Consider the following 12,806-nt stretch of genomic DNA (forward strand, 5'->3'; position numbering starts at 1 on the left):
CGTATGCGTGCGTGAGTGCCAGCGTGAGTTAGGGTGTCCCTCCGGGGAGTGGCCCTACTGCGACAAGGCCTTCGAGTGGCCCTCCCTGCTGCAGGTGCTGGATCACAGTCTGTTGTCTGCCTCTCACATTCCTCCGTCCCCAGGTCCACCGCAGCGTCCACACCGGCCTGCGCACCTTCCGCTGCCCCTACTGCCCGCTGTCCTTCAAGTGGAGCTCGCACCACCAGTACCACCTGCGGCAGCACACGGGTGAGCGGCCCTACCAGTGCGACCTCTGCCCCAAGGCCTTCAAGAACTCGTCCAGCCTGCGGCGGCACAAGAACGTCCACTTGGGCCTCAAGCCCTACACCTGCCAGGTGAGAGAGTGCGGGGCAGTCAACTGACCAGACTGGCTGACACAGTCTTTCATTTCCCACTGACTGACTCACTGACACACTGACTGACTCACTGACACACTGACTCACAGTCGTCCTTCTCCCCCTGGCTGACTGTCTCCTCCCCCTCTCTCCCTCAGGTGTGTGGGAAGAGCTTCACTCAATCCACTAACCTGCGGCAGCACAGCCGGGTCCACACGGGCGAGCGGCCCTATCGCTGCCCCGACTGCGGCCGTGCCTTCACACACTCCTCCAACCTACAGCTGCACCGCGCCCAGCATGCCCGGGAGGGGGCAGGGCCCGGGGGAGGAGGAGGAGGAGGAGGAGGAGGGGAGAAGTACAGCTGTTTAGAAGGAGGGGGAGGGGGAGGGGGAGGGGGTGGGGTGGAGATTGTCCTCTCCTCTAACGGGACAGCTCTAGGGTCCCAGCACACACTCCTCTCTCTCTCCCTACCTCCTCCTGCTCCTCCTGCCCCTCCTCCAGCCCCCTCTCTCCTCCCTCCCTCCCCGGCCTCCGCCACCACCCTGCGCCCCCCTCCCGTGCCACCGCCCCCCTCCCCCTCCGCCCCCGCCGTGCTGTACAGCTGTGGGAACTGTGTGCAGAGCTTCGGCTCCGAGCAGGAGCTGCATTGCCACCAGTTCGAACACTTCCAGGAGCTGGAGGGGGGAGGGGGAGAAAGAGTGGCAGCAGGTGAGGAGGAGGGGGAGGTGGGGCTGGTGGTGGCTGCCCCCCACGTGCCTCTGCTGGAGGCGTTCGAGGAGGTGGTGGAAACGACAGTCGGGGGCGGGGCGGGGGCGCTGGAGGCGGGGGAGGGCGAGGGGGCCGGGTCTCTCCAGCTCTCCCCTCCCCCTCCCCAGTTTCAGAGCTTCCTGCAGAATTTTGGCTCCCAGGCCCAGCTGCAGCTCCGGGTGCAGACCCCCCCCACGGCACCGGCCCCTCCGCCGCCCCCTGCTCCCCCCCCAGCCGCCCTACCCCCCCACAGCTGCCCCTGTTGCAGCAAGAGCTTCAAGACCCTGGCGGGGCTGAGTCGACACATGACGCAGGTGAGAGGGGGAGGGAGAGCGTTCACTCTGCACATCCCACTCGTATTCATTCAGTTAAAATGAACGATTGCCGCTCCATGCATAGTTGGAAAGCAGTGACCCGTAGCTCTCGGTTGCTGCATCGCCCAGCTGTTCTCCAGTCTGAGAGGGAGCCACGTCACATGGCGGAGGAGTGCACTGTGGATCTGTTCTGTAAATGGCCACCTGCGCACCGGCTTCTACAGAGCCGCCTCACTGCAGTTTCACTTGAATGTAGAGACCAGGGCTGTGCCCAAAACCGCATACTAGCGTACTAAATAGTATGTCAAAACAGTACGCCGCCATTAGCGGTACGTTCAAATACATAGTGTGAGTATAATAGTATGCGAAAAGTACCCGGATGGATACTTCTTCAGTTTCGAAAAAGAAGTATGGGAGCCCTGGACACTTTTCAATCCCTTATGGCAATTGTGGCAAAATGTCTGTCGTGTTCATTCCATGTCTGAGAAATTGGCGGACAACTCCGTTTTCAAGTGTAAGTAGAAAAACTACAGGTAAGCTAGCTCTGTTAAGATTGCTTTATGCGAGTCTAAATAAATAGAAAGTCATCATTAAACCGCGAAAGGAAAGTTCAACACTTGAAGTGCGATTTCATAACATAATTAGTGCGTCCAAATTCATGAGTTCTGTTAATCTACAATCTTAAAGTACTTGCTTCCGCAGTACATACCTGAGTGTAACTTTAGTGTGTAGTATGCGGTTTTGGAGGAAGCCCAGAGCTTGCATCGCACTTTTGTCTGACCTTTGTCACGTGAAAGGTTGTAGTTCGGATTGGCCGCACACGGCTCCTTGGAACCGGCTTCATTCCACCGTCACCTGACCTAGGATGCGTTTGAAAGCGCAGACTTAGAGATGAAGTGGGCTAAGCCCAAATAATGGGCTAAGTTATGACATTGTCTCTCATGGAGCCATCCTTTCTGGTACAGGGGTACAAACTTTTTTGTAATAACTTTGACAAGTCTAAAACTGTTAGAGGATTTTACAACATTGTTGCTTGTGAGACAATAAGGGAAACGGAAAATGTTTCCTAAGTACTAAGAAACTGTTTTTATAATTGACTTTGATTCGGCAGGTCTGTGTTGTTTGGATTTGCATTTTGTTTTGTTGTGTTTTTTAGTTTTGCAGTCAGTGTGTATAGACTGCACTAACCCTCTCTTTTCCCCCCACAGGCACACTCCCTCGCTCTCTCCCAGCCCTCCTCTTCGCCCTCTCCCTCCTCCCCCTCCTCCTCCTCCCCCTCCTCCTCCCAGTCCGTCCAGAGGTTCAGCTGCTCGGCCTGCGACCAGTCGTTCTCCCTGTTGTCCGCCCTGCTGTCCCACCAGCGCTCGCACACCCCCGAGCAGAGGCTGCTGGCCGAGGCCGAGGCAGAGATCATCTGCCCCCCCACCCTGCTGGCCTCCCTGGGAGAGCGGGACGAGGAGGGCGAGGAGGGGGAGGGGGCGGGGGAGGTGGGCGGGGCTGAGATCCACGTCAGTTTGATCGCCGTGGCAACTGAGGAGGAGACAGTAATCGAGGGGGGGGGAGGAGGAGGGGAGAAAGCAGGGGGAGGAGGAGGAGGAGGAAGAGGCAACAAGGGACAACGGCGGTCAGGACGGAGTAACGCTCATGGTAAGAGAGTCAGTGTGTGCGAATCAATCAGTCAGTCAGTGTTAGAACATAAGAAAGTGTCCAAACGGGGCGAATAGCCTCCTCTCATCGTGCTCGTTTGGTGTCCATTAATAACTAAGTGATCAAGGATCCTATCCAGTCTGTTTTTGAATGATCCCAAATTGTCTCTTCAGCCACATCGCTGGGGAGTTTGTTCAGATTGTGACGCCTCTCTGTGTGAAGAAGTGTCTCCTGTTTTCTGTCTTGAATGCCTTGAAGCCCAATTTCCATTTGTGTCCCCGGGTGCGTGTGTCCCTGCTGATCTGGAAAAGCTCCTTTGGTGTTAGTCAGTCAGTCAGTCAGTCAGTGTTAGTCTATCAGTGTGTCCAGTCTGTCAGTGTGTCATTCAGTCGGTGCTGGTCTGTCAGTGTCAGTGTGTTAGTCAGTGTGTCTGTGTTAGTCTGGTGGTCTGTGCATCTCTCAATGCATCGACCTCAGGACACCACTCAACCTCCTCGTCTCTCCCTCTCTGTCCCCTCCACGTCTCCAGCCGCCTCCCCCTCCTCCCCGTCCTCCTCCTCAGACCGGCCCTACCGCTGCTCTGAGTGCTCCAAGTCCTTCAAGGGCTCGTCGGGCCTACGCTACCACCTGCGGGACCACACGGGCGAGCGGCCCTACCCATGCCTGGACTGCGGCAAGGCCTTCAAGCGCTCCTCCCTGCTGTCCATCCACCAGCGCGTGCACACGGGCCTGCGGGCCTACCGCTGCCCACACTGCCCACTGTCCTTCAAGTGGAGCTCGCACTTCCAGTACCACCTGCGGCAGCACACCGGCGAGCGGCCCTACCAGTGCCCGCTGTGCCCCAAGGCCTTCAAGAACTCGTCCTGCCTGCGGCGGCACTCGCAGCTGCACTCCGGCCTGCGGCCCCACGCCTGCCCCGTGTGTGGCAAGAGCTTCAGCCAGACGTCCAACCTGCGGCAGCACCTGCGCACGCACTCGGGCGAGCGGCCCTACCAGTGCCGGGAGTGTCTGAAGACCTTCACGCACTCCTCCAACCTGCAGCTGCACCTGCGCACACACTCCACGCGCCGGGACCACCTGTGCGGCCTCTGCGGCAAGGGCTTCGTCATGGCCTCCTACCTGCAGCGGCACCTGCGCACCCACAGCGCTGGCGGGGCGGTGGGCTCCGGCGTGCGCTCCACATCCGGACCCGGCCCCCCCCCCTCCGACCCCGCCCCCCCCCCCTCGGCAGTCCGGCCCCCGCCCCCGAGCCCCACCCTCCTACTGGCGCCCCAGCCCATCCAGAGCCTCGAGATCCCGCCCAACACCTCGCAGAACTACTTCCTGATCCAGACCACCTCCGGGCTGCAGCTCATCCCGCTCTCCCAGCCCCTGCCCACCCCGGCGCCGCCGCCCCCTCCACCTCCCCCCCCACCGCCTCCTCCCCCGCAGAACTACTTTCTCGTTCAGTGCCAGTCCGCCAACGGGGGAGGCCCCAGCCTGCTCCTAGTGCCCGCCTCCTCTGCCTCCTCGCCTGATGCCCCTCTGCTACAGGCCCCTCCCCCTCAAGCTCAAATCTCCCTGGTCCAGTCAGTCCCTGTTCTGCAGAACCAGGTCCAAAGTCTACAGAGTTTCCAGAACCAGCCCACTAGAATTGTACTGACCCCTGTGTTGTCTGGTACTGGTACTGCTATGAATGCAGTTTCAAGCTTGAAGAACACCAGCCTCAGTGCAGGGCCAGTGACGGGGAGAGGGAGGGGGCCCAGGGGGCGGGGCGGGGGCCGGAGAGCGGGGGGGCGGTCCCGAGGTGAACCTCTTCCGCCTAAACCTCATCTTCCTCCTCCTCCTGCTCCTCCTCCTTCTTCTCTCCCTCCAGTTGCCTCCCCTGCTCCCTCCCCTTCTTGCCCGCCTGCCAAAAGATCCAAAATGACCACCCCTGGTACGGTGTCAGGTATCCACTACAGCTCTGCAGTTTCCCAGTCCACTCGTGCTCTTCCTCCTGACACTTTCCTCTCCTCTCCACCTTCTGCTTCCATTCTTCCTCCCCCTCCTGTGTCTGTCATCCCTCACTCTTCCTCCTCCTCTTCTTCCTGTCTGTTCCCCTGTAGTGACACAAGCGCCTTTCCTAACATTGTCAGTGATGAGAGGGGAGACAGAGGAAGTGAAGGAGGGGGAGGGGAGGCGTTTGTTTTTCATATCCAGGCAGAGCAAAGGAGAGAGGGAGAGGAGGGGGAGGAGGAGCAGGGCAGAGATGGAGAGAAAGAGTCATTTGTGTTGCATTTCCAGGAAGAAGGGGAGAGGGAAGGAGCGGGAGGCAGAGAGGGTGAGGAGGGTGAAGGAGGGGGTCAGGGAGAGACATTTGTGCTGCACTTTGAGACCGAGGGAGGGCGCGAGGGAGGCGGAGGGAGGGTGGGAGAAAGGGAGGGGAGAGGGGAAGAGGAGGAGGGCGAGAGGGAAGCTTATATCTTGCATTTTCAGACTGAGAGGGAGGGAGAGGGGGAGGGCAGAAGGGGAGAAGGTGGAGGGATAAGGGTGTCCAATGAGAGGGAGGAAGAGGAGTCTTTTGTTCTGCATTTCCAGACAGAAGGTGCTGGGGAAGGAGAGGAGGAGGGAGGGATGAAGGGAGAAGGAGGAGGAGAGAGAGGGGAGATGGTGTCTCTTAATCTCCTGACTGAGGGACTGAGGGAGTGGGAGAGGGGGAGAGAGGACGTAGGAGGGAGAGAGGGAGGAGAGGGAGAGAGGGAGGAGATGCACAGCCTAGCGAAGGTAGAGAGCGAGGGAGCTGCCTTCGTCCTCCATTTCCAGAGAGATGGCGGTAGGGCGAGCAAGGGAGGAGGGCCAGAGGCGAGCGAGGGAGGGAGCGAGAGAGACACTCTGGTCACATTCCCGCACTCAAGCCTACAGCCCCCGCACAGCCTGGGCCTCGCCTGCCCTGCCCCCCAGGGCATGGTGCCCCTCGGTGGGCAGGAGGTGGTAATCGAGCTGGGGGATAACAAAGCAGTAGGTCCTGGTGTGTCAGAAGGGGTTAGAATGATCGCCTTGATTGGAGGAGAGAGGGAAGGAGAGGGGGAGGAAACAGAGCATGGGGAAGGGGAGAGGGAGCAGTCAGTTTTGAGGGCGGGGGGTGGTTTCCCTGGTCCTCCTAGGGAAGTAAGAGAAGGGGGTGCAGGTTTGGAAGGCATTTTTCACCTGGAAGGGGGAGAAGGGATTGTTATAATTGAGGTGAGCACCAGCAGTGTGGTAGAGAACAAGCTGACTGTCAGTTTGCCACTTGGAAGCCAGGAGGAGGAATTGCAGCCTGGAGGAGAGATGGAGGGAAGAGGAGAGGGAGAGGTTGAAGGAAAGGGAGAGGGGGTGGGAGAGAGGATAGAGGGAGAGATGGCACAGATTTGTCCAGGAGAAGGGGACAGAGAACTGATGGAGAGAGAGGAGGGGGGGGCAGTAAGCAGCAGTGACACCCAGGTTACCGTTTATCCTAACCTTGACCCCATGACCTCTGACCCTAGCCCTAACCCCCTGCCTGCCCCTCCCATGGAGATGGAGAGAGAGTGCGTGAGGGATGGAGAGGAGGAGTCGGACAGTTTGATGACTTTTAAAACTACAAACCCCAAACAGGAAGCCTCCTTGAACACTGCCCACCCAAAACAGGAAGTTGCATTGATAACTGCTCACCTAAAACAGGAAGTGCCCTTGGACACACAGGTGCAGTGTGGCAGCGCACTGGACACTGGTTCCCAGATTCTGGAGAAAGCTGCTCCCTGCATTCCGCAGGAGAATCTGGGAATTTCGAACAGGACTCCGAGCATTCGATGCTCAGACGGAGGTGGTGTAGAGTCTGCCGACTGACTGACGGGCTGAGTGACTCTGTAACAATGGTAATAACTGTCATACCTGTAATCATGATAATAAAGAACGATGAACCACGATGCCTTGTAGGCTGTTGTGTGCACTGGTGTGGGCGTGGCAGTGCCAGCACGGGGCATCACTCTGTCCAGCACAGTTTGAACCTGAAGGTCTCCCATGTGTTTTTTTTTTTTTTTTTTTTTGCTTGTTTTTTGGGAGCATTCCTGGACCGACCCAGGCTTCCTTGGAGACCATGTCAAGGCTTGTTCTGCACATGCCACTGACTCTACACTGGCTCTACATCACTAAACTACAGTACAGTACGGGGAAACTAGGGACCACGGGGGCAGGGAGCTCTGACAATGGGAGATGTTCCACTAAGGAAAGAAAACCAAGGGAAACTGCTAGTAGGAAAGTCCTGAAGTGTTTGTACCTCAATGCCAGGAGTATAAGGAACAAGATGTTAGACTTGGACGCCACAGTGCTGGCATGTGACTATAATGTTGTAGGAGTGACAGAAACATGACTTACAGAAAATGATGGGGATGAATACAAATTGAAATGATACACACAGTTTAGGAGAGACAGGCAAAATCGAAGAGGGGGTGGGGTAGCATTATATGTGAAAAATGACATTGAGGCAGAAGAACTCAAATTAGATCCCAGTAACGGAACAGAATCTTTGTGGGTGAAACTTTTGGACAAGAGATCTGGAGGATTAGCGGTAGGAGTGTTACAGGCCACCCAACTCAGATATTCAGAAAGATGCTGCATTGTACAGTGTAATCAGGACTGCATGTAGCAAGGATGTGTCTGTTATAATGGGGGATTTCAATTTCCCAAACATAGACTGGGAAAACCCAGTGGGGACGACAGAGGCAGAAATAGAAATGGTTGAGATGGTAAATGACTGCTTTCTAACTCAATTTGTCAGGGAACCAACCAGGGAGAGAGCATGCATTGACTTGATCTTTTCAAATGACCAAGATAGATTCAGGGGGACACTAGTTAGAGAACCAATGGCAAATTGTGATCACAACATGGTTAGCGTTGAGGCATTCTTTCAAAAAACAAGGACCAAGTCTAAAACGATGGTCTACAAATTCAGAAAAGCAAACCTTGAAGGTATGAGGCGGCACTTAGAAGAGGTAGACTGGAGCACAATGGATACAGAGTCAGTTGAAAATGGATGGGTATATTTTAAGAATATACTACTTGAGGCTCATGAGCAATTTGTACCAAAACTTAGCAAATTGAGGAACAAAATACATTGGCCAAAATGGTTTAACAGAGGTATGCAAAAAAATATAGAGAAAAAATGTTGTATAGTGCATACAAAAGGGACGGAGACTAAACAAAATACAGAGAATAAGTTGAGCTGCAAAGAGACCTTAAGAAAGGGATCAGGAAAGCAAAGAGGGAAATAGAAAGAAACAGCTCTTGGAATAAAACCAATGCAAAAAGCTTTTTCAATATTACAACAGCAAGAGGACAATAAGGGAGGAAGTGAAACAGATAAAGGGCAACAATGGAAGTATCTTGGAAAATGAACAAGATGTGGCAAATGTTCTCAATGAGTATTTCACAGAGTTTTTTACAAAAGAAAAGACATGACATGCCACAGGTTGACAATCAGTCCAGTCAAACCCTAAGAGAGATCAGGATAAATGAGGAGGAGGTACTAAAGGGATTAGCAGAATTAAAAACAAACAAATCACCTGGGCCAGATGGGATGTTTCCAACAGTACTTAAAGAAATGAGGGAAATTATTTATAGGCCGCTGACTCAAATATTCCAAAAGACACTTAGAACAGGGAATGTGCCCACTGACTGGAAGACAGCAAATGTCAAACCAATCCACAAGAAAGGGGACAAAACTGAGCCAGGAAATTACAGACCAATCAGTCTCACCTGCATCACCTGTAAAATGTTGGAAAAAATGATTAAACAGAAAATAGAGGAGCATCTTTATGAAACCATATTCTTGGAGATAGTCAACATGGGTTTAGACGAGGCCTGTCTTACTAATTTATTAGATTTTTTTAAACATGCAACTGAAGCTGTAGATCAGGTGAAAGCATATTGTAACACTTTGGGGGTTTTCAGGTCACTGCAAGATGGGGAATTGAACCCCGGTCTCCTGCGCCCCACTGCAACAATCTTACCGCATCACTAAAAGGGCTGGGCTTTTGATAAGGTTCCACACCAAAGACTGATGCTCAAATTGGAAGCTGTAGGCATTCAGGGTAATGTAAGTAGATGGATTATGAACTGGTTGATGTCTAGGAAACAGGGTGTCGATTAGAGGAGTTGCTTCTAACTGGAGTGAGGTTGTTAGTGGAGTTCCACAGGGATCAGTACTAGGGCCTGTGCTTTTTCTAATCTATATTAATGATCTGGACTCTGGGATAGTTAGTAAGCTTTTCAAACCTGCAGATGATACTGAAATAGGCGGCTCAGCAGATACAATCTCAGCAGCACAGGCTATTCAAAGGGACTCAGATAATATTCAGTTGTGGGCGACACCTGGCAGATGAAATTCAATGTGGACAAGTGCAAGGTATTACACGCAGGTCACACAAATGTCCACTATAATGACACTATGGGAGGAACACAACTAGATGAAGTAACGCATGAGAAAGACCTAGGCGTCTATGTGGACTCCTCACTTTCTCCATCCAAACAATGTGGGGAAGCAATAAAAAAGGCAAACACAATGCTAGGGTATATTGTCAAAAGTGTAGAATTGAGAACAAGGGCAGTGATGTTCAGACTGTACAATGCACTAGTTAGAGCTCATCTGGATACTGTGTGCAGTTCTGGGCTCCACACTTCAAGAAAGATATCGCTGCTCTAGAGGCAGTTCAGAGGAGAGCAACCAGACTTATTCCAGGTCTGAAGGGAATGTCCTACTGAGAGACTGAGGAACTGAACCTTTTCACCCTGGAACAGAGGAGACTACGTGAGGACTTGATCCAAGTCTTCAAAATCATGAAATACATTGACCACATCAAACCAGAGGAGCTTTTCCAGATCAGCAGGGACACACGCACCCGGGGACACAAATGGAAATTGGGCTTCAAGGCATTCAAGACAGAAAACAGGAGACACTTCTTCACACAGAGAGGCGTCACAATCTGAACAAACTCCCCAGCGATGTGGCTGAAGAGACAATTTGGGAACATTCAAAAACAGACTGGATAGGATCCTTGGATCACTAATACCCTGTTTCCACTAGGGCTCAGCTGCACCTCCGCCTGTGCTGGACTGGTTTCAGGAGTGCAGTTTTGTATATCATATCGTCTGAGTCCCACACAGGTCTGGTCAGTACTGTGATGTCCTGACGCAGCGCGTCTGTACTCTGACATTGTAACTACAGTGATGGCGGCCGCTCTCGATGCGAGAGATGCACTAGAAACTTTTCACAAGAAGGACTATGTGTGAGTTTACCTTGGGAAAGCAATTCATCTGGAGCAGTTATTATTTCATGGTGGAAAAGTGACACACATGAGTAATTGCTTGGCACAGAAAATCATTTAAGAGTGTTTGAAAAGATCGCAACAATCCTGTGGGAGAAAGGACTGCATCGGACTGCAATACAATGTGCCCTGATAAAATACATTGCTTTTTATTATACAGTGAGGGAAAAAAGTATTTGATCTCCTGCTGATTTTGTACGTTTGCACACTGACAAAGAAATGATCAGTCTATAATTGTAATGGTAGGTGTATTTTAACAGTGAGAGACAGAATAACAACACAAAAATCCAGAAAAACGCATTTCAAAAAAGTTATAAATTGATTTGAATGTTAATGAGGGAAATAAGTATTTGATCCCCTATCAATCAGCAAGATTTCTGGCTCCCAGGTGTCTTTTATACAGGTAACGAGCTGAGATTAGGAGACTCTCTTAAAGGGACTCTCCTGATCTCACTTCTTACCTGTATAAAAGACACCTGTCCACAGACGCAATCAATCAATCAGATTCCAAACTCTCCACCATGGCCAAGACCAAAGAGCTGTCCAAGGATGTCAGGGACAAGATTGTAGACCTACACAAGGCTGGAATGGGCTACAAGACCATCGCCAAGCAGCTGGGTGAGAAGGTGACAACAGTTGGTGCAATTATTCGGAAATGGAAGAAACACAAAATAACTGTCAGTCTCCCTCGGTCTGGGGCTCCATGCAAGATCTCACCTCGTGGAGTTTCAATGATCATGAGAACAGTGAGGAATCAGCCCAGAACTACACGGGAGGATCTTGTTAATGATCTCAAGGCAGCTGGGACCATAGTCATCAAGAAAACAATTGGTAACACACTACGCCGTGAAGGACTGAAATCCTGCAGCGCCCGCAAGGTCCCCCTGCTCAAGAAAGCACATGTACAGGCCCGTCTGAAGTTTGCCAACATCTGAATGATTCAGAGGAGAACTGGGTGAAAGTGTTGTGGTCAGATGAGACCAAAATCGAGCTCTTTGGCATCAACTCAACTCGCCGTGTTTGGAGGAGGAGGAATGACCCCAAGAACACCATCCCCACTGTCAAACATGGAGGTGGAAACATTATGTTTTGGGGGTGTTTTTCTGCTAAGGGGACAGGACAACTGCACCGCATCAAAGGGACGATGGACGGGGCCATGTACCGTCAAATCTTGGGTGAGAACCTCCTTCCCTCAGCCAGGGCATTGAAAATGGGTCGTGGATGGGTATTCCAGCATGACAATGACCCAAAACACACAGCCAAGGCAACAAAGGGGTGGCTCAAGAAGAAGCACATTAAGGTCCTGGAGTGGCCTAGCCAGTCTCCAGACCTTAATCACATAGAAAATCTGTGGAGGGAGCTGAAGGTTCGAGTTGCCAAACGTCAGCCTCGAAACCTTATTGACTTGGAGAGGATCTGCAAAGAGCAGTGGGACAAAATCCCTCCTGAGATGTGTGCAAACCTGGTGGCCAACTACAAGAAACGTCTGACCTCTGTGATTGCCAACAAGGGTTTTGCCACCAAGTACTAAGCCGAAGGGGTCAAATACTTATTTCCCTCATTAACATGCAAATCAATTCATAACTTTTTTGAAATGCGTTTTTCTGGATATTTTTGTTGTTATTCTGTCTCTCACTGTTAAAATACACCTACCATTAAAATTATAGACTGAGCATTTCTTTGTCAGTGGGCAAACGTACAAAATCAGCAGGGGGTCAAATACTTTTTTTCCCTCATTGTAAATACACGCAAACATGAAATATTCGTCCTGGATTTAAATTAAATGTCACGATGTCTTGTAAATTATCTAAAAAATATTGAAATGGCACGGTTTTTAGCTTCCCCTTTTAAACTATCTTAAAACTATTAAAATGTTTAAAACAGGCACATTTTTATGTGATCAATTGCATGAAGAATCGTATATTTTAATTATATTTGTAATCCCTCGTTATCTCTATAACTATATGTTAATGGTAATCCAAATATAGACGCTTTACCGACTGCAGAAATACAAACCTTAAAACCTAACAAAACTGAGCGATTAATACAACTGATCCATTCATTACGGTGTCAAAGGTGTTTTTAAAGGAATCCCATTGATTATAAAAGCCAATTCCACCCGCGATGTATTTGATGAGTGATTATTTTATTTTGCACATTGATAAAGCAGCAGGTACAGAGAAAACATGCTAACACTGAATTTGTGGGAAAACTGTTCAGTAAGTTACGGATCCCAGTGTTGTAGCTGTATTTCTATACACATGTATGAGTTTTGCTTAAGAAACTGGCTGTGACTGTCATACTGTGTATTTCATGATATAGACATGTAGTGGCTACACGGGACAGATGTAAACCCAGCGCACTGTATTCAATAATGCAACGCAGCTCATTCTCCCACAGATACTCACAGTTAGCCTCCAGTTTAAAACACTGAGTCCCAG

At 51.3% G+C, this 12,806-nt stretch overlaps 1 protein-coding gene across 1 annotated transcript in view; it reads left to right on the top strand.

Annotated features, from left to right (window-relative positions):
- znf628 (zinc finger protein 628) overlaps nt 1-6,969 on the top strand; it is a 9,927-nt gene extending 2,958 nt beyond the window's left edge. Inside the window, exons 3-6 of the mRNA XM_066712430.1 lie at nt 144-356; nt 515-1,417; nt 2,626-3,064; nt 3,594-6,969. Of these exons, the coding sequence (XP_066568527.1) occupies nt 144-356; nt 515-1,417; nt 2,626-3,064; nt 3,594-6,889 (4,851 nt within the window). The 3' untranslated portion in view covers nt 6,890-6,969. The remainder of the gene's footprint in view (nt 1-143; nt 357-514; nt 1,418-2,625; nt 3,065-3,593) is intronic.
- Nucleotides 6,970-12,806: the final 5,837 nt, after the last annotated feature.

Source organism: Amia ocellicauda, chromosome 1, assembly GCF_036373705.1.
Source record: "Amia ocellicauda isolate fAmiCal2 chromosome 1, fAmiCal2.hap1, whole genome shotgun sequence".
Classification (NCBI taxonomy): Eukaryota; Metazoa; Chordata; class Actinopteri; order Amiiformes; family Amiidae; genus Amia; species Amia ocellicauda.